Raw genomic sequence first — 25,544 nt, 5'->3', positions numbered from 1 at the left:
ACATTAGGCGACTTATTCAATCCCAACAGCATTCATCAATATACAACAGCACATCCTCGACAACAATAGCTGCAGTTGTTAGACATTTATATTACACTGCGTTAGACAATCATCATTTCACAGCCTGGTTGCCAGATTGGAGGAGTAGGCGGACACAGATCTGGCATCCCAGGCTACTTCTTTAAAACTCATACAAATTAAACATTGAAAAGCACTTTTGCGAATATCATTAGTTTTACACCTACAGTTGAAGGCGGAAGTTTACATACACTTAGGTTGGAGTCATTAAAACTTGTTTTCAACCACTCCACAAATGTCTTATTAACAAACTATAGTTTTGGCAAGTCGGTTAGGACATCTACTTTGTGCATGACACAAGTCATTTTTCCAACAATTGTTTACAGACAGATTATTTCACTTATCACAATTCCAGTGGGTCAGAATTGTACATACACTAAGTTGACTGTGCCTTTAAACAGCTTGGAAAATTTCAGAAAATTATGTCATGGCTTTAGAAGCTTCTGATAGGCTAATTGACATCATTTGAGTCAATTGGAGGTGTACCTGTGGATGTATTTCAAGGCCTACCTTCAAACTCAGTGCCTCTTTGCTTGACATCATGGGAAAATCAAAAGAAATCAGCCAAGACCTCAGAAAACGAACTGTAGACCTCCACAAGTCTGGTTCATCCTTGGGAGCAATTTCCAAACGCCACATTCATCTGTACAAACAATAGTACGCAAGTATAAACACCATGGGACCACACAGCCATCATACCGCTCAGGAAGGAGACGCATTCTGTCTCCTAGAGATGAACGTACTTTGGTGCAAAAAGTGCAAATCAATCCCAGAACAACAGCAAAGGACCATGTGAAGATCCTGGAGGAAACAGGTACAAAAGTATCTATATCCACAGTAAAACGAGTCCTATATCAACATAACCTGAAAGGCCGCTCAGCAAGGAAGAAGCCACTGCTCCAAAACCGCCATCAAAAAGCCAGACTACGGTTTGCACCTGCACATGGGGACAAAGATCGTACTTTTTGGGAGAAATGTCCTCTGCTCTGATGAAACAAAAATAGAACTGTTTGGCCATAATGACCATTGTTATGTTTGGAGGAAAAACGGGGAGGATTGCAAGCCAAAGAACACCATCCCAACCGTGAAGCATGGTGATGGCAGCATCATGTTGTGGGGGTGCTTTGCTGCAGGAGGGACTGGTGCACTTCACAAAATAGATGGCATCATGATGAAAGAAAATTATATGGATATATTGAAGCAACATCAAGACATCAGTCAGGAAGTTAAAGCTTGGTCGCAAATGGGTCTTCCAAATGGACAATGACCCCAAGCATACTTCCAAAGTTGTGGCAAAATGGCGTAAGGACAACAAAGTCAAGGTTTTGGAGTGACCATCACAAAGCCATGACCTTAATCCTATAGAAAATATGTGGGCATAACTGAAAAAGCGTGTGTGAGCAAGGAGGCCTCCAAACCTGACTCAGTTACAGCAGCTCTGTCAAGAGGAATGGGCCAAAATTCACAAAACMTATTGTGGGAAGCTTGTGGAAGGCTACAKMSWWKRRWRYYWKWMMMRRYWYAYWMMWYMSSSKRWKKWRTRWRYYKKKWMWRRYWYYMWWSKMTGTAGCCTTCCACAAGCTTCCCACAATAKGTTTTGTGAATTTTGGCCCATTCCTCTTGACAGAGCTGCTGTAACTGAGTCAGGTTTGGAGGCCTCCTTGCTCACACACGCTTTTTCAGTTATGCCCACATATTTTTTAAACAATTTAAAGGCAATGCTACCAAATACTAATTGAGTGTATGTAAACTTCTGACCCACTGGGAATGTGATGAAATAAATAAATCATTCTCTACTATTATTCTGACATTTCACATTCTTCAAATAAAGTGGTGATCCTAACTGACCTAAAACAGGGAATTTTTACTTGGAGTAAATGTCAGGAATTGTGAAAAACTGAGTTTAAATGTATTTGGCTAAGGTATATGTAAACTTCCGACTTCAACTGTATGTTCTGTCATTACAAGTAGGGATTTTCACCCATTTTCATCCAATGTACACTACATCACAACTACCTACTTACAAATGGACTGTAGAGGGCTGTGTCAAGTCCTCTGCAGCAAAGTTAACAAGAATACATGCTCTTCGCTCTTTTAAACAGGCCAAGCGTGAGGCAGTCAGTACAATGGAAACAGATAAGTTCATCAATATGAGCCCTATTCCGGTTCTCCCCCTTCTCTCAAAAATAGCCTATAGTTTGCATGCAATCATAAGGAATATGATAGATTCCCTCCATCCAATGCTTTTAAATCATTGAGGGGGAGTGAACGATTGCACACTGAGGAGAACGGGGCGAAACAAAATTGGACGAGTGTCTGAGCAATTCCTTTACACAATTATTTACTACGAATGCTGTTCCCTATTATGATCAGGGGAAAGCCCTATGGAAAATATTGTCATTCCCTATGGGTTCCCTATGGGTTCCCCTCTCTAAAATCCAGCATGTAGGGATGTTTAGGTAAACATTAACAAGAGGGCGCTGTTGCCGGGTAAAAAACAGCACTGTAAAATTGCTGCTACGGAAGATCCTATCATCATAGCCCTTAGGATATATTGAAGACCTACCATGAAGCTCATATGACCAAATATTGAATATTTGCAATAGATTTGCATTATCATCCCGAATATCACTTTTTCCTTATTATTTTTACTTTGAGAGGAGATTGTAATGTGCATGGTGCTCTTTGTCTCCTGGAAAGTTTACTTTGATTGTGTTTGTAGCGACGGAGGGAGGAGTGGCGTTCAGCCATGGAGACAAATGAAAAAGGCGATGATGTGGACTCAAAACTGGCCCCAATTCGGCGTGTGCTCTTGTCGCAATGTTGGAGGGAGCGAACTGAAGATAAAAAGAGACTATTTTTACAGGCTGACTGACTCATAGCAATGCTGGTATAACAGTATATCAAGCATATATCAGTATGTCATAGCATAACAAGAAAAAAAGCTAAAATGAGCTCCGTCACAGACAGTTCTAACAAGTTACCTTGCAGGAGAGGAGAAGTCTCCCCAAAGATCACTGCTGGGGTTGGATGATTGGACCACAGTGTTGGAGTTACTACTGTCCAGATCTAGCAAACAGCCTAGAGAGAGAGAGAAACTTCTGAAATATTTGTGTGTTTATGTTAACTGTTCATTTGTGATTGCCAAAGCAAGTGAAATAAACAATGATAACATGTTTTCCATGCCAATAAAGCCCCTTTGAATTGAGAGAGAGACACACGACAGAGAGAGAGAGAGAGAAAATGAACAATCAAAGCTACACTACATGGCCAAAAGCTATACTACAGGGACACTACATCCTCGTCAGACATTTCATTTCAAAATCATGGCCATTAATATGGAGTTGGTCTGCTATAACAGCCTCCACTCTTCTGGGAAGGCTTCCCACTAGATGTTGGAACATTGCTGTGGGGACTTGCTTCCATTGAGCAACGACAGTTGTAGTGAGGTCGGGCACTGATGTTGGACGATTAGGCCTGGCTCGCAGTCGGTGTTCCAATTCATCCCAAAAGGTGTTCAATGGAGTTGAGGTCAGGGCTCTGTGCAGGCCAGTCAAGTTCTTCCACGCCAAATTCGACAAACCATTTCTGTATGGATCTCACTTTGTGCACGGGGGCATTGTCATGCTGAAACAGAAAAGGGCCTTCCCCAATCAGTTGCCACAAAGTAGGAAGCACAGAATCGTCTAGAATGCCATTGTATGCTGTAGCGTTAAGATTTCCCTTCACTGGAACGAATGGGCCTAGCCCGGACCATGAAAAGCAGCCTTTCCACTGCTTCAATTCTGGCCAGTTTAAAACCACTCCAGCTGACGCTTGGCATTGTGCATGGTGATCTTATGCTTGTGTGAGGCAGCTCGGCCATGGAAACCCGTTTCATGAAGCTCCCGATGAACAGTTCTTGTGCTGACATTGCTTCCAGGAGGCAGTTTGGAACTCGGTAGTGAGTGTTGCAACCGAGGACAGACGATTTTTATGTGCTACGCGGTTCAACACTCGGCAGTCCCGTTCTGTGAGCTTGTGTGGTTTACCACCTCGCGGATGAGCCGGTGTTCCTCCTAGATGTTTCCACTTCACAATAACAGCACTTACAGTTGACCAGTGCAGCTCTAGCAGGGCAGAAATTTGACGAACTGACTTGTTGGTAAGGTGGCATCCTTTGACGGTGCTACGTTGAAAGTCATACTACGGGTCAATCTACTGCCAATGTTTGTCTATGGAGATTGTATGGCTGTGTGATCGATTTTATACACCTGTCAGCAACGGGAGTGGCTGAAATAACCGAATCCACTAATGTGGCCATGTAGTTTACCAATCAAAGCTTTATTTAGCTATAGAGAAGTTTACCAAGGCTTTATTGAGAGTTTTAACTGCTGTACCTGTATCTGAGCCTCCTGTTTGATGCACTGTGTTGTGATTGGAGAAGGCAGAGGAAGGAGGAGGGGCCATCTTTCCTTTTGGTGGCGGCGGTAGGAGACCGAGCCCACCTGCCCCCTGTGGGCGTGGCTTATCCCTCTTTTTGCCTTGCTTGAAGAGAGAAAGGATGAGAGAGAAAAAAAAGATTGGAATTCTGAAGGAATACTGTGGAAAAGCCAAATAGCCAATCCCAAACAGACCGCAGCGGCAAGGGCAAGGATTTTGTTATACAATTTCTACAAGAATGATCTAGGTCAATTGTGCTAGGTCTTTACCCCAATATTAAGGGTGATGGTTTGTCCGTCTTTAAATCCCAAGTCCAGCTTTGGTCCTAAAGCTGCCCCCTGAGGGTTTTTGCTGATCTCATTCTCTTGTTTCACCCACCTGTAACACACACAATATTGACTGCACTGACACAGGAAAAAAGCAATGTAACATCAGCTGTTTTGAAAACTGCAGCATCTGGAACAAGCAAACTCAATGACACGTTGTTTTGGCTGGCAACTTATGCTGCAGACAGACCACAGTACGTGTGTTTGTTATTAGTGGGAGATGGTGAAGCGCCAATGTTTGAGTGCCTTGACAGTCACACTGTCCTTGGGGTGACCCCTTCCATCACTTACTTAAAGTGGTCCTGCAAAGACACGTTGAAGTCAAAAGAGTCCCCTCTGTCCCCGAATCCAACACCAATAAACGCACTGCGGCCTGAGAGAGTAGGTTGACATAGCTGTATGAGTTCATTGACATCGAGCTGACATACAGTTCCAGTCAAAAGTTTGGACACACCTAATCATTCAAGGGTTTTCTTTATTTTTACTATTTTCTACATTGAAGAATAATAGTGAAGAAATCAAAACTATGAAATAACACATATGGAATCATGTAGTAACCAAAAAAAGTGTTTAAACAAATCAAAATATATTTTATATTTGAGATTCTTCAAAGTAGCCACCCTTTGCCTTGATGACAGCTTTGCACACTCTTGGCATTCTCTCATGCTTTTCAATTAACAGGTGTGCCTTGTTAAAAGTTCAATTGTGGAATTTCTTTCCACCTTAATGCGTTTGAGAAGATAGCCCAATTTGGTATACAGAAGATAGCCCTAGTTGGTAAAAGACCACGTCCATACAGCTCAAATAGAAATGACAGTCCATCATTACTTTAAGACATGGTCAGTCAATCTGGAACATTTCAAGAACTTTGACAGTTTCTTCAAGTGCAGTTGCAAAAACCATCAAGCGCTATGATGAAACTGGCTCTCATGAGGACCGCCACAGGAAAGGAAGACCCAGAGTTACCTCTGCTACAGAGGATAAGTTCATTAGAGTTACCAGCCTCAGAAACGGCAGCCCATTAAATGCTTCACAGAGTTCATGTAACAGACACATCTCAACATCAACTGTTCAGAGGAGACGGCGTGAATCAGCCCTTCATGGTCGAATTGCTGTAAAGAACCCACTACTAAAGGACACCAATAAGAAGAAGAGACTTCCTTGGGCCAAGAAAAACGAGGAATGGACATTAGACTGGTGGAAATCTGTCCTTCGGTCTGATGAGTCCAATTTTGAGAATTTTGGTTCCAACTGCTGTGTCTTTGTGAGACACAGAGTAGGTGAACGGATGATCTCTGCATGTGTTGTTCCCACCGTGAAGCATGGAGGAGGTGTGATGGTGCTTTGCTGGTGACACTGTCAGGAATCTATTTAGAATTCAAGGCACACTTATCCAGCATGGCTACCACAGCAGGAAAAGCAGCCAACAAGTGCTCAACATATGTGGTAACTCCTTCAAGAATAAAGGAAAAGCATTCCAGGTGAAGGTGGTTGAGAGAAAGCCAAGAGTGTGCAAAGCTGTCATCAAGGCAAAGGGTGGCTACTTTGAAGAATCTCAAATATAAAATATATTTTGAATTGTTTAACACTTTTTTGGTTACTACATGATTCCATATAGTGTTATGTCAATAGTCTTCACTATTATTCTACATTGTAGAAATAGTCAAAAATAAAGAAAAACCCTTGAATAAGTTGGTGTGTCCAAACTTTTGACTGGTACTGTAAGTGTAGAGTGAATTTACATTTGAGGAGAGCTGACAAACTCTATGAGCGCACTGTGATCAAGAAAAAGATGTTGCCATAGACTGATGAAATACTAAAACCTGCTAAAGGAGGCTGACATAACACTATATGACTTGTGTAAAAGGCTGACATAGCTATGAACGCACAGTGAGGGTTTTTTCACCCATATACACACACCATTGTCATCCTGTATTCGCAGGACAAAGTAGCGACTGGAGTCGCTTACGGTTTCAACTGCGATGCCGGGATACTCTGTGACAGGGGCTGAGCGAACAGCTCCCCTGCAGGATCGGAAGAGAAACACATAGTCATAAACCACACAGATATGCTGTATGAAGTTAATTTTATTAACTACATTGAAAGGGCCCTGATGAGCAATGTTGGGACAAAGAGGCACCTGTGCCTGCCACACCACACACACACACACACACACACACACACACCGCGATATGTCACACACACACACACACACACACACACACACACACACACACACACACACACACACACACACGACTCTCACACCTGAGACTTTGTCTTCCAGTTTGATGTAGGCCACTTTCCCCTTCGCCGTGATCCGCATGCGCCCTGACCAATCGGGCACATCCAGCTTCCAGTCTGCTGCCCTACAGGAAATACCCAGGTCAGAGGTAGCCAATAACAAGGCAAAACAGGGAGTAGGTCAGAAGGTCAGTAAACAGTGCCTATTCCAACTGTTCTCAGACCAGCTTTTGTAACAAATAGTACTGTACAATATGGAGAGAATTCTGAATTGACCCAATTGTCTTGTTCTTATAATTCCTGAAGGCTGAAGCAAGACTATTATGAAGATCACAACCCCCAATTAATAGCATATCAGATAATGTATGGTTTTAGAGAATTTCAATTAAAACCATTTAGCCTACAGTTAACTGGGCCACACACATATAGGCCAGACTGAAAACAGTAGTCTGCTGAAACGACTCTACTTTCTCCCTGGCAGCTGGCACTGCTTGTTTCAGATGCCTTTAATATACATTGGTTTCATTATTTGAGCTATTCTGTAATCAATTTTACTATCATAATACAACTGGTGTAGAATGACGGGGAGCCTTGTATTATAGGCCCAAGGATATAGGGCTATTTATCACCTAATATACATCCATATAACATTTGCTGTCAATACATTTTCTGGTTAAACTATGCTGATAAACAGCACACGCAAATACACATATCATGCCATTCACTGTCGAGTCATCCGCACTGATAGTGCCAGCTTTGCGAGAGTAACATCAATATTACCAATGGAGCAGAATAATTAGTGAGTCGTAGGCCTACGCAAAACAAATATTAGACACACGTCGACTGCTGTTAACATCCACTTAGCGCACAGACAGATGGGCGCACACACACGATGCAGCACTATGACCACAGATAGAACCACCGGCACCGCGGTTTTTGTCCAACACCCCAAATATGGGTCAACCCTTTATATTTACCTGTATCCACGATTTGTAGCCCTCGGTGGTATTCGATAAACGTTGACGTCGGGTTTAACGCAAAGGATCGACTCGTATTCGCCCTCGGTCGCCATCTTGATGTAAATTAAATTGATTTGTGGCTTACTTATAGTTCCTTTCGGTTTTTGCGACTGGCCTATATACTCACAAGACGGCGATGACGTGATGGGGATTCCAGAGCGGAGTTTGTGCTCCATCAATGGATGCATTGACCCTGCGCACATCCCACAATGTTTTAAGGCAGCATCCCTCTTCCAATAATATGTATAATAGGCTAGATGTGTAAGCTCCCATAGATGGCATTGGTAAATATGGCAAACAGCTGTTTATGTATACTTTTGAGACCCAGAAAATGCTCAATAAACACATACTTTATGAGAAACAGGCAAGACTGCTCCCAAGAATATTCAGTTCATTTGTGGAAAAACAAAGAAGCAAACACAGTATTTGTTTCAGTCTCAATAGAGACAATGTTACATCATTGCCACGTTGTTTAATTGTATTGACAACAATGTAACGTTCTCGTGATTATTAAGTAGGGGGAGTGGTCTTTTCGACAGGTCAGGTGCGGATTGCAGACGGAAGCGGAAATTGTAGTTCTTTGCAGATCCCACAAAGCATCCCGAAGGTTCGTATTCCTTTCAAATACACGCAAAATCGTATGAAAAATGGATACCCAATGGAAGCATGTTATCTTAAAAGTGCCCGTTGTCCTTAGAAGTTTACCAAAGCTATATTTTCAAAGCAGTCGTTATCATTGGACGGCTGTCATTGATAGCTAACTGGTTAGATTGCTTGCTACGCTAAAGCTTGGATGAAAACAACATTCGACAGCCATGAAGATGCACTGACGTTGGCTAGCTACGGTAGCTGTCCATGGTTCTGAATCGTGTTGCAGACAGTAGCTTGGTTGATCTATTGCAATTACCGTTCTTCAATAAGAATATTGCCAAGTAGCATGCTAAATCGACAGTAGCCTACTCGGGTGCATAGCTAATCTGTAGCACTGTAGATCCTGGATTTGTCGGCATTACATTGGCATTGCATGAAGCTAGCTAGCCACTAAGCTAGTTTAGCCTTTTTGCTAACATGAATGGCGTTGATTTGGTTACAATCATGACGATGTCTAGTTACTAGGCTGCTTTTGGCATTTTTCTGTTGGGTATTTTTCTGTTTGGTATTTACATTTAAAAACACAAAGCTAACCATTGCATAACTGGGTGATACAATTTGTTGCCCAGTGGCATGCCAATGTGAAGTTGCTTCTTCAATAGCCTATAGCTTTGTCATTGCTTTGCTCCCTTTTTAGCATCATTTTATCCAGATCAGTGTGTGCAGGGACCCAATGTCGTCGTGGAGAGAGACTAACAGAATGAGCATCCAGTGAGAGCAGATCGAAAGCGAGACTCACTTCTTTGACATCACCCACAATCAGTTTTATTTCAATAGGTAAGCAGAGGTATAAGCAGCATGATTTGGGCTAAGTGCCAAGCAGCTTCTCCTGTGTTACAGACACGTACATGTCTGGTGTTACGCGAGGCAAGACAGAAGTGTGTGTGTGTGTGTGTGTGTGTGTGTGTGTGTGTGTGTGTGTGTGTGTGTGTGTGTGTGTGTGTGTGTGTGNGTGTGTGTGTGTGTGTGTGTGTGTGTGTGTGTGTGTGTGTGTGTGTGTACATGCTCTTACTAGTCTTTATACTGACTTGGTCCTTGTGGTTTGAGACACCCCATCAGGCACCATGACGTCCTCTATGCTACGCCGACAACTGAAGAACCTCGTTCAGAACTTCTCTGAGGCCGAGGTCAAGGTAAAGTACATGATTTACTTTCCCCCGTCACCCATCTTGTCTTTCCCCCTTTCCTTTCTCCTTCGCTCTCTCTTTTCTTGCTCTCTGTCTTATGTTCTCTGACTTCCTCTTGATTTGTCTCATCTTCCTTTCACTCTCTACTACTCTACATACTTCCCTTCATCTTCACTCTATCCCTCTCTTTCTCTCCTCTAAATGCTGTACCAAGGGTGGGTCATTTTACCTTGCAAGGGCTGGTGTGTGTTCAGGCTTTTGTGCCAGCCAATTAGTAGCACACATGTTTCAACTGATCGCAGTCCTGGATCAGGCTTTAATTTAGTAGAATCGAGCTAGTACTGCTTGGCTGGGGCAAAAGCCTGCATCCACACTGGCCCTTGTAGGGTAAGAATGGCCACCCCTGCTGTTCAGTTGACACTGTCAGCATTCTAAAGTACCTTTGCAGCATCGTTCTGAAATATGACACACCCTCTGTAGCAGAGCATGGGTAAGTCCTCCATCTGCTACCCCTGTCTGTAACACCAGTGACTCTATCACCAGTATTTTCCTACAATTATATAGTACAAGTTTGGTGCCAGAAGGCCTGGATGGTATTTGGTATTTTATAAGGATCCCCATTAGCTGTTGCAAAAGCAACAGCTACTCTTCCTGGGGTCCACACAAAAGATGAAACATATTACAGAATGACATAATACAGAACCTCATTAGACAAGAACAGCTCAAGGACAGAACTACATATATATATTTTTTTAAAGGCACACGTAGCCTACATATCAATGCATACACACAAACTATCTAGGTCAAATAGGGGAGCCTTTGTTCTCCGTCTGGAAAATAATCTGTGTTAACACTGCTGTATGTCTGTCAGGTGAGGGAGGCCACCTCCAATGACCCCTGGGGCCCCTCCAGCTCGCAGATGGCCGACATCTCGGACCTCACCTACAATGTGGTGGCCTGCAATGAGATCATGACCATGCTGTGGAAACGCCTCAAAGACGACAAGAACTGGAGGCACATCTACAAGGTGAGGCCAAAAGGGCTATAAATTACACATATTTATAGTTCGAAAGATTTAGATAGATTGTGTATACAAGAATCTAATCTACAGATGTACATCTACTCATCATAACGTCAAAGTTGTTCGTACTGCATGGCTCACTGGCTGTATGCATTCTTTATTCTGAAACTTTATTCTGAATAAGTGATGAGCTACCCTGCTGAACAGCGCAGTTCATCAACCAGGGCTGGATAGAACCACGCCTCTCTCTTTTTCCGTCACATCAAATGATTTATTTATCTTGTCTTTGGTGGGGTGGATTGCTATGAAGCATTGGGTTTGAGTTACTGGTACCAATCACTTCAGTGTGGGTACCTTTCAGAGATGACAATGTCGATATCAAGCCTTTGTATATGAATGGTGTGTTTTTATATTTCTGTTCGGTCCATGCTTCCTGTAATATTATGTTCTCTTATTCAAGTAGGTTGGTGGTTTTTGTTGTTGAGTGCTTTGTAAAAATTTAGCCGATTTAAATATATTTTTTTAAATAATTAAAAACGACATTATTCCTCTTACTGTGAAAAGATTCTTTATATTATTTGACACTTTCTTGTTTCTTTCGCCACAAATCAGATACAAATACATTTCATCTACAGTATTTATATCGGACATACACGGTACCAGTCAAAAGTTTGGACACACCTACCCATTCAAGGGTTTTTCTTCATTTTGACTATTTTCTACATTGTAGAATAATAGTGAAGACCATAAACTATGAAATAACACATAAGGAATCGTGTAGTAACCAAGAAAGTGTTAAACAAATCCAAATATATTTTAGATTCTTCAAAGTAGCCAGCCTTTGCCTTGATGACAGCTTTGCACACTCTTGGCATTCTCTCAACCAGCTTTATGAGGAATGCTTTTCCAACAATCTTGAAGCAGTTCCCACATATGCTGAGCACTTGATAGATGCTTTTGCTTCACTCTGTGGTCCAACTCATCCCAAACCATCTCAATTTGGTTGAGGTCGGATGACTTTGGAGGCCAGGTCATCTGATGCATCACTCTCCTTAGTAAAATAGCCTTTACACAGCCTGGTGATGTGTTTTGGGTCATTGTCCTGTTGAAAAACAAATGATAATCCCACTAAGCGCAAACCAGATGGGATGGTGTATCGCTGCAGAATGATGTGGTAGCCATGCTGGTTAAGTGTGCCTTGATTTCTAAATAAATCACTGACAGTGTCACCAGCAAAGCACCATCACACCTCGTCCTTCATGCTTCACGGTGGGAACCACACATGTGTAGATCATCCATCCACCTACTTTACTGACTTTTTTGTCCCCATGGGGAAATGTTGTTGCAGTGTCATGTACACGTTTAAAGTGGCAATACAACTTTCGTATCGGTTACATACCAATAAAAAGAGACTAGCCTGCTGGCCTTACCGGGTCGATAGGAACATTAGCCCGAGTTATTTAGAAGGGATATCACACCTGGCACAAATGATTATCTAGTTCTGTTTTTCCTGCCGAGGGGTGCCCTATACCTGCGCCCAGAGGGGAGTAGTTTAAAGTCCGGGTACAGGGGGTCGCTTGGGTCGAAAATTATTTTGTGAGCCTTGCGGAGGGCCCTGACCTTAAAGATCTCATCCTTGTCTGTTTGACTCCAAGTACCCTGCTTGCTGTGGTGATAATCCTTCTCAGCATATTTCTCTGGCTGAGAGTGGCATTGCCAAACCAACAAGCAATACACAAAGTAAAATACTCTCAATGAAAGATTTGTAAAACAGAGTCAGTATAGTACAATTAACATTAAAAGATCCCAGCTTTTTGAGAAAGTACAGTCTCTGTTGACTCTTTTTGTAGATCAGGTCTGTACATTTACTCCACTGAAGCTTATTGTCCAAGAGGACACCCAGGTATTTGTATTCCTCTACAATCTCCATGTTCTGACCTCTGATAGATGTTGCAGAGGTAGGTGTTGTACGCTTCCTGAAGTCTATGCACATCTCTTTGGTCTTGTTGGTATTGAGGACCATGTGTGATTGGTCACACCACTCTACAAAGTCATTTAGGACCGGGCCATGGTGTTCCTCATCGTCATGCAACAGCCTGATCAAGGCAGTGTCATCAGCGAACTTAACAAGGTGTCTGTCAGGATGGGAACTAGTACAACTATTAGTGTACAAGATGTACAGGAGTGGGGACAAAACACATCCCTGAGGAGAGCCTGTGTTGGTGGTTCTTATGTCCCACACGTGGGGATCCACCTTGACCCGCTGTGAGCGTTGGCTCAGGAAGTCCGGCAGCCATAAAACCAGCCCCCCATCTAAGGAGAAGTCCGGAATGTGTCTCTGTGCCAGAATGTAAGGCTGGATTGTGTTGAAGGCAGAAGAAAAGCCAACAAACAAAACTCTGACATGGGATTTGGCACCCTCTAGATGTCTGCAGACAATGTTGAAGAGAGTAAGAATGGCATCATCAACTCCTCTGCTGGGCTGATAGGCAAACGGAATTCGGTTGAGGAGCTTCTGGGTGATGCTGAGAATATGACTTTTAACAATTTTCTTAACGCATTTCATTACTAAGGATGTCAAGGCGACAAGACGGTAGTCATTCAGCACAGAGGGATTAGATGCTTTAGGAATTGTTATATTTATTGAGTTTTTCCGCAATACTGGTACGTGTTGCTGGTCAAGCCACTCTGCTTCTCACTAAGACACAACGGTTGGAACCAAAATTCTTACATTTGGACTCATCAGACCAAAGTACAAATTTCCACCAGTCTAATGTCCATTGCTCGTGTTTCTTGGCCCATGCAAGTCTCGTCTTCTTTTTTTTCTTCTTTTTTTTATTTTATCCCCTTTTCTCCCCAATTTTCGTGGTATCCAATCGCTAGTAATTACTATCTTGTCTCATCGCTACAACTCCCGTACGGGCTCGGGAGAGACGAAGGTCGAAAGTCATGCGTCCTCCGAAGCACAACCCAACCAAGCCGCACTGCTTCTTAACACAGCGCGCCTCCAACCCGGAAGCCAGCCGCACCAATGTGTCGGAGGAAACACCGTGCACCCGCCCCCCTCGGTTAGCGCGCACTGCGCCCGGCCCGCCACAGGAGTCGCTGGAGCGCGATGAGACAAGGATATCCCTACCGGCCAAACCCTCCCTAACCCGGACGACGCTAAGCCAATTGTGCGTCGCCCCACGGACCTCCCGGTCGCGGCCGGCTGCGACAGAGCCTGGGCGCGAACCCAGACTCTGGGGTTATGGACCACTGCGCCACCCGGGAGGCCCTCAAGTCTCGTCTTCTTGTTGGTGTCCTTTAGTAGTGGTTTCTTTGTAGCAAATAGACCTTGAAGGCCAGATTCACGCAGTCTCCTCTGAACATTTGATGTTGAGATGTGTCTGTTACTTGAACTCTGTGAAGCATTTATTTGGGCTGCAATTTCTGAAGCTTTTAACACTAATGAACTTGTTCTCTGCAGCAGAGGTAACTTTGGGTCTTCCTTTCCTGTGGCGGTCCTCATGAGAGCCAGTTCCATCATAGCGCTTGATGATTTTTGCGACTGCACTTTCGAAGTTCTTGAAATTTCCCAGATTGACTGACCTTCATGTCTTAAAGTGATGATGGACTAGTGTTTCTCTTTGCTTATTTGAGCCGTTCTTGCAATAATATGGACTTGGTCTTTTACCAAATAGGTCTATCTTCTGTATGTCACCCCTACCTTGTCACAACACAACTGATTGGCTCAAACGCATTAAGAAGGAAAGAAATTCCACAAATTACACTTTTTGGTTACTACATGATTTCATATGTGTTATTTCATAGTTTTGATGTCTTCACTATTATTCTACATTGTAAAAAAATAAAAAAATAAAAAAGCCTCCAATGAGTGGGTGTGTCCAAACCTTTGACTGGTACTGTTTTGTAATCTTTCTCAACTTTTACAATCCGCTTGTAATTTCATAAAAACGCTCCCATCTTCGCCATATTTTTCTGGCACATCTTGGATTTCACTATGGTGCCATCTTACATTTTTATGAATGATGTATCTGTTTTCCTGCTGACGATTGCTCCATGCAGGGATCATGTTTCTGAGAGTGTTTTTGAGGAGTAGGCGATGATCATCTTGATTCCCTATTTCGTTTTTTACTCCCATCCCCCAACTGCAGTCGTTGACCCTGTTGGAGAACCTGTTAAAGACGGGCTCAGACCGCGTTCTGAATACGATGAAGGACAACGTCTACATTGTGAAAGCGCTAACAGAGTTCCGTTTCCAGGACAAGGATGGGAAAGATCAGGTACTAAAGCTTGCTAAATGCATGTTTGTCCCACCAACTCCTCTGATATGCAAGTTCCATCTCCAAGGTATTACTTTTGAAGCCTCCCCACTTGAGGAATTAACTGTGAGCGAATTTACGTATTCATAATTACCATTAGCATAACTTTTATCTCCAGATTATCTCTTCATTGCTCTAACAAAATAATATTATTAAAATGCATCCGAATCTCTCATGGCTTCACGTTTAAAAACAAATTACTATCTAGTCTTTTGATTTTCTTTAGGAATGCTATATTTAAAAAAAACAAAAAAAAACACAGTATTTCTCAGTCCAATTAGTACATACTAGCAACACGCATAACCACCAAACCAGACAGGCAAATTCAGGGCAGCTAAAACAACTCAAGCCAAGGACAAATCGCCTTAAATCTACAGTTTTATATAGKGCTAWAGCTYAATGGAACRTTTTACCAATCCATATTTCTCAGGCAAAAASTAAATCCACCTTCAAGAAYAAAATAKAAGAACATCTAATGTGATAGACCATATGACTGGACAGSAAAMAGAAAGTATCAACTGAATGTTAAATGTGTTTCCTGTCAGGTATTTTAATTATCTGTATTGTCTACTTGTTGAATGTTTGTGAAGTCTTGATTGTGGTTGTTTGTAATGTCTTGTTAATTGGTGTTGGACCCCAGGAAGATTAGCTAGCGTTAGCTAATGGGGATCCTAATAAAAATGACAAAATTAGCATAACTTTTATGATTAGTACATTCAGAAAATCTCCAGTGAAAGTGCTTTGTAGAACAGGAATAGGTTTAAACTGGCCTGGGAAACCAGTCCAATAAGTGAGTGAGGCTTGGAAGTATCTGGCTCTACTAACATCTAAGCTAACACAGTGCTTTTCCATTCATACACTGACCACTTCTTTTCTGATATTGAGCTTTCCCATACTAATTTGGTACAGTTACACTTAGGGAGCCCCATGCTCCAGAAAGAGAGCTGCCTAGCGGTACGTGCTAATGTCTGCTCATGCTATCCTTCACAGGGGGTGAACGTGAGGGAGAAGGCCAAGGTAGTACTGGTTCTTATGGAGGACGACGAGAAACTAAAGGAAGAGCGAGAGTCTGCGCTCAAGACCAGAGACAAGATCTCAAAGAGCGCCACTGGTGAGCATTAGAGAGCACACACTCTACATTTGAGAGACTTCATTTGACCCATTTCTCGTCAAACATTCCCGGAAAATCTCACAGAAAACAATAAGCAATTTCTTCAATTAAAACCTGAATTGACCCCCAACCCTGCTTGACATAATAATGTATCTTATCATGCTATATCTTATCGTGCTCTTCCCACAGCCTCCTCGGACGACCCCAAGGACCCCAAGGACCCCAACTACAAGCCAGTGTATGTCCCAGGAGCCACCGGGCTCCCCTCCCTGGCCAACATCCCTTCTGTGGCTGACCTCGCCGCCAGCTTTGAGGCCAAGAAGCAAGAAAAACTGAGACTAGAGGCCCAGAAAAAAGAGGAGGAACGAAGGGTTAGTTTTACACTTCAATAGTCTGATTTCTCCCTTTATTTGAACTCAAAGACGCCTTCAGTAAATGATTGTACACTTAGGGACAATTTTGGATCATCTACCAAATAAATGTGTGTTTGACATCATGATTGTCCAATCACTTATGTAATTGCAGTCAAAGATGACCAAGGAAGAGCTTGAATGGGAGGATGCCGCCAAAGCAGGGAAAGTTGCTGACGCCTTTGGCGGGGCAGATGAACCATCAGAGGAGGATGCATGGGGTGCAGCAGCCAAAACACCCGCTCCTGATCCTTGGGGGGTTGCGTCCAAAGCTCCATCCGAGGATGCATGGGGCGGATCATCCAAAGCTCCATCCGAGGATGCATGGGGTGCACCATCTAATGCTACAACAGAAGAAGCAGATCCTTTTGCGGCGCCAGCCAGTGCCCCAACAGATGGTTCAGATCCTTTTGTGGCTACAATAGATGGTTCTGATCCATTTTCTGCACCATCCAATGCATCATCTAAAGTTGAAGCTGATCCGTTTGGGGCACCAAAAGATGATCCCTTTTCAGCACCATCCAATACACCAAAAGGTGGTTCCAATCTGTTTGGGGCACCAAAAGATGATCCCTTTTCAGCACCATCCAATACACCAAAAGGTGGTTCTGATCCATTTGGGGCATCAAAAGATGATCCCTTTTCAGCACCATCCAATACACCAATAGGTGGTTCCGATCCATTTGGGGCACCAAAAGATGATCCCTTTTCAGGACCATCCAATATGTCTAAAGATGGAGCCGATCCGTTTGGGGCACCAAAAGAGGATCCATTTTCGGCACCATCCAATATGCCAAAAGACAATTCTGATCCTTTTGGGGCCCCATTGAATACCCCAACGAAAGGTGCTGATCCTTTTAGGGCACCATCCAGTCCACCAACCGAGGCTTCAGATGCGTGGGGTGCTCCATCCAATCCACCGTCCGAAAAGAAGGCTGATCCCTGGGGAGACGAGGGGACCACAGCTGCCTCTCCCCCCGCAGATCCATTTGGCGATGGCTCGAAGGCTGATGATGACGCATGGGGACCACCAGGTAAGGAGTAATGGTTATTTTTTATTTATTTTAATTTTAATTTCACCTTTATTTAACCAGGTAYGCTAGTTGAGAACAAGTTCTCATTTACAACTGCGACCTGGCCAAGATAAAGCAAAGCAGTGCGACAGAAACAACAACACAGAGTTACATGGAATAAACAAGCGTACAGTCAACACAATAGAAAAAAAAGAAAGTCTATCTACAGTGTGTGCAAATGGCATGAGGAGGTATGGCAATAAATAGGCCATAGTAGCAAAGTAATTACAATTTAGCAGATTAACACTGGAGTGATAGATTAGCAGATGATGATGAGCAGATGATGGTGTGTAAGTAGTGATACTGGTGTGCAAAAGAGCAGCAAAGTAAATAAAAACAATATGGGGATAAGGTAGGTAGATTGGGTGGGCTATTTACAGATGGACTATGTACAGCTGCAGCGATCGGTTAGCTGCTCAGATAGCTGATGTTTAAAGTTAGTGAGGGAAATGTAAGTCTCCAGCTTCAGCGATTTTTGCAATTCGTTCCAGTCACTGGCAGCAGAGAACTGGAAGGAAAGGCGGCCAAAGGAGGTGTTGGCTTTGGGGATGACCAGTGAGATATACCTGCTGGAGCGCGTGCTACGGGTGGGTGTTGTTATCGTGACCAGTGAGCTGAGATAAGGCGGAGCTTTACCTAGCATAGACTTGTAGATGACCTGGAGCCAGTGGGTCTGGCGACGAATATGTAGCGAGGGCCAGCCGACTAGCGCATACAGGTCGCAGTGGTGGGTGGTATAAGGCGCTTTGGTAACAAAACGGATGGCACAGTGATAGACTGCATCCAATTTGCTGAGTAGAGTATTGGAAGCTATTTTGTAGACGACATCGCCGAAGTCGAGGATCGGTAGGATAGTCAGTTTTACTAGTGTTTGGCGGCGTGAGTGAAGGAGGCTTTGTTGCAAAATAGAAAGCCGATTCTAGATTTGATTTTGGATTAGAGATGTTTGATATGAGTCTGGAAGGAGAGTTTACAGTCTAGCCAGACACCTAGGTATTTGTAGTTGTCCATGTATTCTAGATCAGAACGGTCCAGAGTAGTGATGCTAGTCGGGCGGGCGGGTGCAGGCAGTGAACGGTTGAAAAGCATGCATTTAGTTTTGCTAGCGTTTAACCTCTCTAGGGTATGTGGGACGGTAGCGTCTCACCTCGTCAACAGCCAGTGAAACTGCAGGGCGCCAAATTCAAAACAACAGAAATCCCATAATTAAAATTCCTCAAACATGCATGTATTTTACACCATTTTAAAGATATACTTGTTGTAAATCCAGCCACAGTGTCCGATTTCAAATAGGCTTTACGACGAAAGCAAACCAAACGATTATGTTAGGTGAGTGCCTATTCACAGAAAAACACAGCCATTTTTCCAGGCAAAGACAGGAGTCACAAAAAGCAGAAATATAGATAAAATGAATCACTAACCTTTGATCTTCATCAGATGACACTCATAGGACTTCATGTTACACAATACATGTATGTTTTGTTCGGTAAAGTTCATATTTATATCCAAAAATCTCAGTTTACATTGGCGCGTTATGTTCAGTAGTTCCAAAACATCCAGTGATTTTGCAGAGAGCCACATCAATTTACAGAAATAGTCATCATAAATGTTGATGAAAATACAAGTGTTACACATTGAATTTTTGATCCACTTCTCCTTAATGCAACCGCTGTGTCAGATTTCAAAAAAACTTTACGGAAAAAGCAAACCATGCAATAATCTGAGTACGGCGCTAAAACGACAAATCAACCCAAAGAGATATCCGCCATGTTGGAGTCAACATAAGTCAGAAATAGCATTATAAATATTCACTTACCTTTGATGATCTTCATCAGAATGCACTCCCAGGAATCCCAGTTCCACAATAAATGTTTGTTTTGTTCGATAATGTCCATCATTTATGTCCAAATTCCTCCTTGTTGTTCGCYCGTTCAGTACACAATSTAAACTCACGACGCGCGTGCAAGTCCAGCGGAKAGTACGGACGAAAAGTCCAAAAAGTTCCGTTACAGTCTGTAGAAACATGTCAAACGATGTATAGAATCAATCTTTAGGATGTTTTTAACATAAATCTTCAATAATGTTGCAACCGGAAAATTCCTTTGTCTTCAGAAATGCGATGGAACGCAGCTAACTCTCACATGAATGCGCATGGTCTGCGCATGGTCAGCTCGTGGCACTCTGGGAGAGACCTTACTCAATCTCCTCTCATTCGCCCCCACTTCACAGTAGAAGCATCAAACAAGGTTCTATAGACTGTTGACATCTAGTGGAAGCCTTAGGGGGTGCAACATGACCCCATTTCCACTGTATCTTGGATAAGCAAAGAGTTGAAAACCTACAAACCTCAGATTTCCCACTTCCTGGTTGAGTTAAGAGCAGTTGGATGACACGGAAGGAGTGTTGTATGGCATTGAAGCTCGTTTGGAGGTTAGTTAACACAGTGTCCAAAGAAGGGCCAGATGTATACAGAATGGTGTCATCTGCGTAGAGGTGGATCAGGGAATCACCCGCAGCAAGAGCGACATCGTTGATATATACAGAGAAAAGAGTCGGTCCGAGAATTGAACCCTGTGGTACCCCCATAGAGACTGCTAGAGGTCCGGACAACAGGCCCTCCGATTTTACATACTGAACTCTGTCTGAGAAGTAGTTGGTGAACTACTGGTAATGGTTATAACCTTGTGACATCATCACACGTGCTCTTAATACAGATTTTGGCTCAATCCTAAAGTTAAACACATGATAGGAAATTAATATACAGTCATTTTTAAGATAGAGAGCACAATTACCATATTTACATTTTTGGGTTGGAGTTCCCCATTAGATCGGTTTAAAACCCCTTCCCCTTTCCTCCAGCATCGACTCCGCCCACCGCCAGTGACCCTTGGGGTGCAACTGCTGCTCCCACAGACACAGCATCGACAAGTGACCCCTGGGGAGATGGAGGGGCTTCCACCACTACAGACACTATGAACTCTGACCCATGGGGAGCTCCAAGTAATGGCACAGGTAATGTACTGTAGTAATGTTTGCTTCCTAAAGGCCTCCAAGCTCTGAGGAAGGCGTCTGACGCGCCGCAATGTAAGCCTTTCTTTTTGTCCTGGCAATAAGCCTCAAACATCCTTGCATGCAGATATCTGAGTGCTCCTTTTTCTTTCTCTGGGATAGTCGGCAATTGATGTGTCCTGGGGTAAGATGTTTTTTTTGGATTCCTAAGTACCTTAGTTAAACGCTGTATTCCTTTTTCAGTCAAGCATGTTTGGTTACGCTCACAGATTCCATCAATGTTTTTCTTTGTGTGTTAGCACTCCATCTGTCTTTCCTCTGTCTGTCTCCAACACTATACTTAACACATCCTTGTCTGGTGAAACCCATCCTTGCTCATATTTATACTTCCCACCCATAGGCAATGATTCCTCTAGGGTTTGGCGAAATCTTCAAGATCTCTTATTGTATATCACAATAATATTTGCTCTCTCTCTACAGACAATGGAGCCGCCGCAGACGAAAGCAACAAATCGCCAGCTTCGTTCCTTGGCGCAGGAGCTTCACTCGTGAACATGGACTCACTCCTCTCGTCCGAACCCAAACAACCCCCCCTCAACGTCTTTGCCAAGCAACAAAGTAAGGACGGGTAAACGAAAGAGCGACCAGGGGAGAGAGAGAGGGAATATATATTTATCCGTTCATTTAAAGCAGTGCTTGTGATTCAGTGTTTTGACTAGATCTTCCTCCCCCTATAGTGGATAACTGTTGTGTGGGTCAGCATCGGTAGTTGTAGTCACTTACAGTACCAGTCAAAGGTTTGGACACACCTACTCATTCAAGGGTTTTTCTGTATTTTTACTATTTTCAACATTTTCGAATAATAGTTAAGACAGCAAAACTATGAAATTACACGTATAGAATCAGGTAGTAACCAAGAAAGTGTTAAACAAATCAAAATATATTTGAGATTTGAGATTCTTCAAAGTAGCCACCGTTTGCCTTGATGACAGCTTTGCACACTCTTGGCATTCTCTCAGCCAGCTTCACCTGGAATGCTTTTCCAACAGTCTTGAAGGAGTTCCCACATGCTGAGCACTTGTTGGCTGCTTTTCCTTCACTCTGCTGTCCAACTCATCCCAAACAATCTCAATTGGGTTGAGGTTGGGTGATTGTTGAAGCCAGGTCATCTGATGCAGCACTCCATCACTCTCTTTCTTGGTCAAATAGCCCTTACACAGCCTGGAGGTGTGTTGGTTCATTGTCCTGTTGAAAAACAAATCGTCCCCCTAAGCGCAACCAGATGGGATGGCGTATCACTGCAGAATGCTGTGGTAGCCATGCTGGTTAAGTGTGCCTTGAATTCTAAACAAATCACTGACAGTGTCACCAGCAAAGAACCCCCACACCTTCACACCTCCTCCATGCTTCACGGTGGGAACCTCACATGCGGAGATCATCTGTTCACCTACTCTGCGTCTTACAAAGACACGGCGGTTGGAACCAAAATTCTCAAATTTGGACTCATCAGACCAAAGGACGAGCCATTGCTTGTGTTTCTTGGCTCAAGCAAGTCTCTTCTTCTTATTGGTGTCCTTTTTAGTAGTGGTTTCTTTGCAGCAATTTGACCATGAAGGCCTGATTCACGCAGTCTCCTCTGAACAGTTGATGTTGAGATGTGTCTGTTACTTGAACTCTGAAGCATTTATTTGGGCTGCAGTTTCTGAGGCTGGTAACTCTAATGAACTTATCCTCTGCAGCAGAGGTAACTCTGGGTCTTCCTTTCCTGTGGCGGTCCTCATGAGAGCCAGTTTCATCATAGCGCTTGATGTTTTTTTGCGACTGCACTTGAAGAAACGTTCAAAGTTCTTGACACAACACAACTGATTGGCTCAAACGCATTAAGAAGGAAATAAATGCCACAAAATAACTTTGATCAAGGCACACCTGTTAATTGAAATGCATTCCAGGTGACTCCCTCATGAAGCTGGTTGAGAGAATGCCAAGAGTATGCAAAGCTGTCATCAAGGCAAAGCGTGGCTACTTTGAAGAATCTCAAGTCTCAAATATATTTTGATTTGTTTAACACTTTTTTGTTTACTACATGTTTCCATATGTGTTATTTCATAGTTTTGATGTCTTCACTATTATTCTACAATGTAGAAAATAGTAAAATAAAGAAAAATCCTGGAATGAGTAGGTGTGTCCAAACTTGACTGGTATAGTATATATTTTAGATATGTAACCTTTTCACTCCTCCCTCTGTTCTACACTCTCTTGGAATGTTTTGTACTGTGTATCCCTCCTCCTCCCTCTCTTGCCCCATTTCTTTTGCTTTTCCTAATTTCCCAGGCGTTTTACAAGGCCCAGGCCCTATGGGCAGAGTCACGTCCATTGCTGGTGTGTCTCGTACTACAATCCCCCCAAACGGCAGCCTTTTTGGTTCCACCGCTATGTCCCACGGTGTTACCCACCTCAGCTTTCGGTCCCCCAACCCCATGTTGGGGACTCCTTTATCCCAGCTATCATCCCATTCCCTGGGCATGCCTCGTCCTGGCCTGGCTATGCCTGCAATGGGACCTCAGATGGCACCCCCCTGTTTTGGAGCTGTGATGGTACAACCCAATTGTCTGGGGGTGATTCCTCAGGCAGGTCACTCTGCTGTGGCCCACTTGGGAGCTTCCACTCCTCCAATGGGACGGGGGGTCCCTTTGCAGCCACACATGGTTTTGGACACCGGGATGGGAGAGCCTCTTCAACAGAACAACAATCCTTTCCTTTTTTGAAAAGCTACAACCTGTCCAGCTCACCTTCCTCAACCCCAATATCTACAATGGTTAATATAATGTACATGTCCAATTTAGGTGTATGCAACGATATGTAAGAAATTAAGCCAGGCAAAATATAAGTATTTTGAAATGATTTTTCATGGAAAAACATTCCATTTTGATTGATTCGATTTCGGTTTTTTCAAGAGTGGGAAACTTAGCGGGGACCGTAGGAGTTAGATCCATTTAGGTCTTGTGTGATTTTGCTCTTGTGTTGTTCGTTTTCAGTTACACTGACCAGGTTATTATCAATGCTCTCGTTCTTTATGCTTGACTCATGAGGCTCTGAGAAAGATGGACGGAGGGTTAACAAGACCTGATAGCAATATGTGTACAATCATTACAAAAGCCTACAGTGGGACACGTACCCATAAAGAACAGGATGCTAGTAGAGACGCTTTCAGGAGGTGTGTGTGTGTGAGCGAGCATGTTTTGTGTGAAGATGAGGTGAGGTCCTTCAGCAAAAGTAACCATAACAACAGTAACTTTTTAAAGTCATTTTTAAAGTTCTATTGTATTTTTTTTAAATTAATTTATTATCCTATTTATTGTATTTATTTATTTATTAAACGATTTGTTTGTTTCTTGAACACTTGGCCTCCAACAGATACTTTCGAAAAACAAACTAGAGTCATATTTAAATTAATTCATCTCACATTACTGACAGCAAGCATCAAAGTTGTCATTGTCCCGTGGGTTTCTTGAGTTGAACAGTGACTTTGGTTGGAAACGGTCATATCCAATTGGATAGAACCCTAATCATCCACATTATCATCCAATAACCAATAGTGGCTTTATTTCCCTTTTATCATTTTGTACACATTTATATGTCTACTTATTTACTTATGTTCGGGAACAAACACATTGTATACAAATGAACGCTGAATTTGTCATATCCTTTTTTTCTGTCCTGCGAAACGATCTGTCAGTTGAAAGTCTTTTTTTTGTCAAATATTTGTATTGAAAGACAACATTCCATGCATACAGTACTGTTAATGTATATATATTCAGTGAGTTTTCATCGTAAGGCCTATTGGATGCTTGTCATTCTGTATTTTTTCATTCCTTCTTTGGCCTCAAACGAAACAGTCCAAGTACAACAAGACGGTGCACAAAACGTGAAGCGAAATGAAAGTGGGACTGGAAGTCAACAAATTAATTTATCTGAATCGTAGTGCAAGTGTATTAGTATAGCTACGATAAATGTTATCATAGCTACTATTATAATTAGATTTTGTATGATAAATCTTTATTTTATTGTGTATGTCAAGGCTGTGATGTAAACTGTGACAGTACACGTTTGAGAAATAAAATGATTCAATTCCTGAGAGCTCAGGTCTGACTACAGTATCTGCAAATTCTCTCTTTGTTGGCATTTCTTATGTTTTAAGGTGTCTCCATCAATGCCTGTTATCTCTTTGAATGAGGCGTATGGCCTATGTGCAATCAACATTTGTCTCAATCTGCATCATAGTGATGGTTGCTATTACAAATGGCCACAAGAGGGCTGGCGACACATCTGTCACTCCAGTACAGTGAGTCTGTGTTAGATACTGTATATATATTTTTAGTTTGCACATACATGCATGTGCACCACTAGACTAAAACCCAATTTCAATCATTTTTCATTTGCCCACTTCACTCTTCCAGCCCCTCTCCGAAATCGGGATGATTCAAACTAATTTGTGGACATCATTTGCGGAACAGCTGTTTGATGGGGAGTGAGCTAAGCGGAGTGGAGATTGCTGGGTTGAAGGGAAATTGGGTGGATCAGAGCCGATGAGTGTACTAGATAACTTGAACTGACGGGATGAAAGCGAGGGGCTGAGTGGTAAGTGCATACTGTAAATTCTCTAATTCCACTCCTCATTCAGAATATGGGCATGACCCAAAGGAACGCTTGACTCATCATCCGGGTCAC

At 42.9% G+C, this 25,544-nt stretch overlaps 2 protein-coding genes across 4 annotated transcripts; one reads left to right on the top strand and one right to left on the bottom strand.

Annotated features, from left to right (window-relative positions):
• Window positions 1–1,650: 1,650 nt before the first annotated feature.
• On the bottom strand, window positions 1,651–8,310 carry LOC111955140 (adaptin ear-binding coat-associated protein 1-like). The gene is given in 9 exon segments (XM_070436132.1): window positions 1,651–2,915; window positions 3,063–3,159; window positions 4,458–4,605; window positions 4,770–4,878; window positions 5,118–5,199; window positions 6,747–6,833; window positions 6,836–6,850; window positions 7,095–7,195; window positions 8,048–8,310. Coding segments are annotated over 9 exon segments (939 nt in total). The 5' UTR covers window positions 8,293–8,310; the 3' UTR covers window positions 1,651–2,860.
• A 325-nt stretch (window positions 8,311–8,635) lies between these two features.
• Window positions 8,636–24,970, top strand: epn1b (epsin 1b). Of its 3 annotated transcripts, none has more exons than XM_023975374.2 (11): window positions 8,636–8,696; window positions 9,378–9,517; window positions 9,800–9,873; window positions 10,739–10,894; window positions 15,046–15,174; window positions 16,204–16,324; window positions 16,514–16,695; window positions 16,850–17,768; window positions 20,667–20,819; window positions 21,297–21,434; window positions 23,148–24,970. In XM_023975374.2, exons 3-11 carry the CDS (start codon window positions 9,805–9,807, stop codon window positions 23,579–23,581), a joined length of 2,301 nt encoding a protein of 766 aa, XP_023831142.1. In that variant the 5' UTR covers window positions 8,636–8,696; window positions 9,378–9,517; window positions 9,800–9,804; the 3' UTR covers window positions 23,582–24,970. The 3 variants fall into 3 exon arrangements, with proteins under 3 accessions (XP_023831142.1, XP_023831140.1, XP_023831141.1); XM_023975372.2 differs by having other exon boundaries at window positions 9,788–9,873; XM_023975373.2 differs by lacking the exon at window positions 8,636–8,696 and adding an exon at window positions 8,727–8,934 and having other exon boundaries at window positions 9,788–9,873.
• The last annotated feature ends 574 nt before the right edge of the window (window positions 24,971–25,544 follow it).

Source organism: Salvelinus sp. IW2-2015, linkage group LG30, assembly GCF_002910315.2.
Source record: "Salvelinus sp. IW2-2015 linkage group LG30, ASM291031v2, whole genome shotgun sequence".
In the NCBI taxonomy this organism is placed as follows: Eukaryota; Metazoa; Chordata; class Actinopteri; order Salmoniformes; family Salmonidae; genus Salvelinus; species Salvelinus sp. IW2-2015.
Note: the sequence above shows the minus strand (reverse complement) of the source record. Positions and strands in the feature narration are given on the sequence as shown.

Excerpts from the sequence above, each read along its gene's own strand:
- epn1b (XM_023975374.2), top strand. The coding sequence starts at position 9,805 with ATGACGTCCTCTATGCTACGCCGACAACTGAAGAACCTCGTTCAGAAC. Across the intron at positions 10,895-15,045 it reads ACTGGAGGCACATCTACAAG|TCGTTGACCCTGTTGGAGAA; the intron begins GTGAGGCCAAAA and ends CCCCAACTGCAG. Across the intron at positions 20,820-21,296 it reads AGCTCCAAGTAATGGCACAG|ACAATGGAGCCGCCGCAGAC; the intron begins GTAATGTACTGT and ends CTCTCTCTACAG.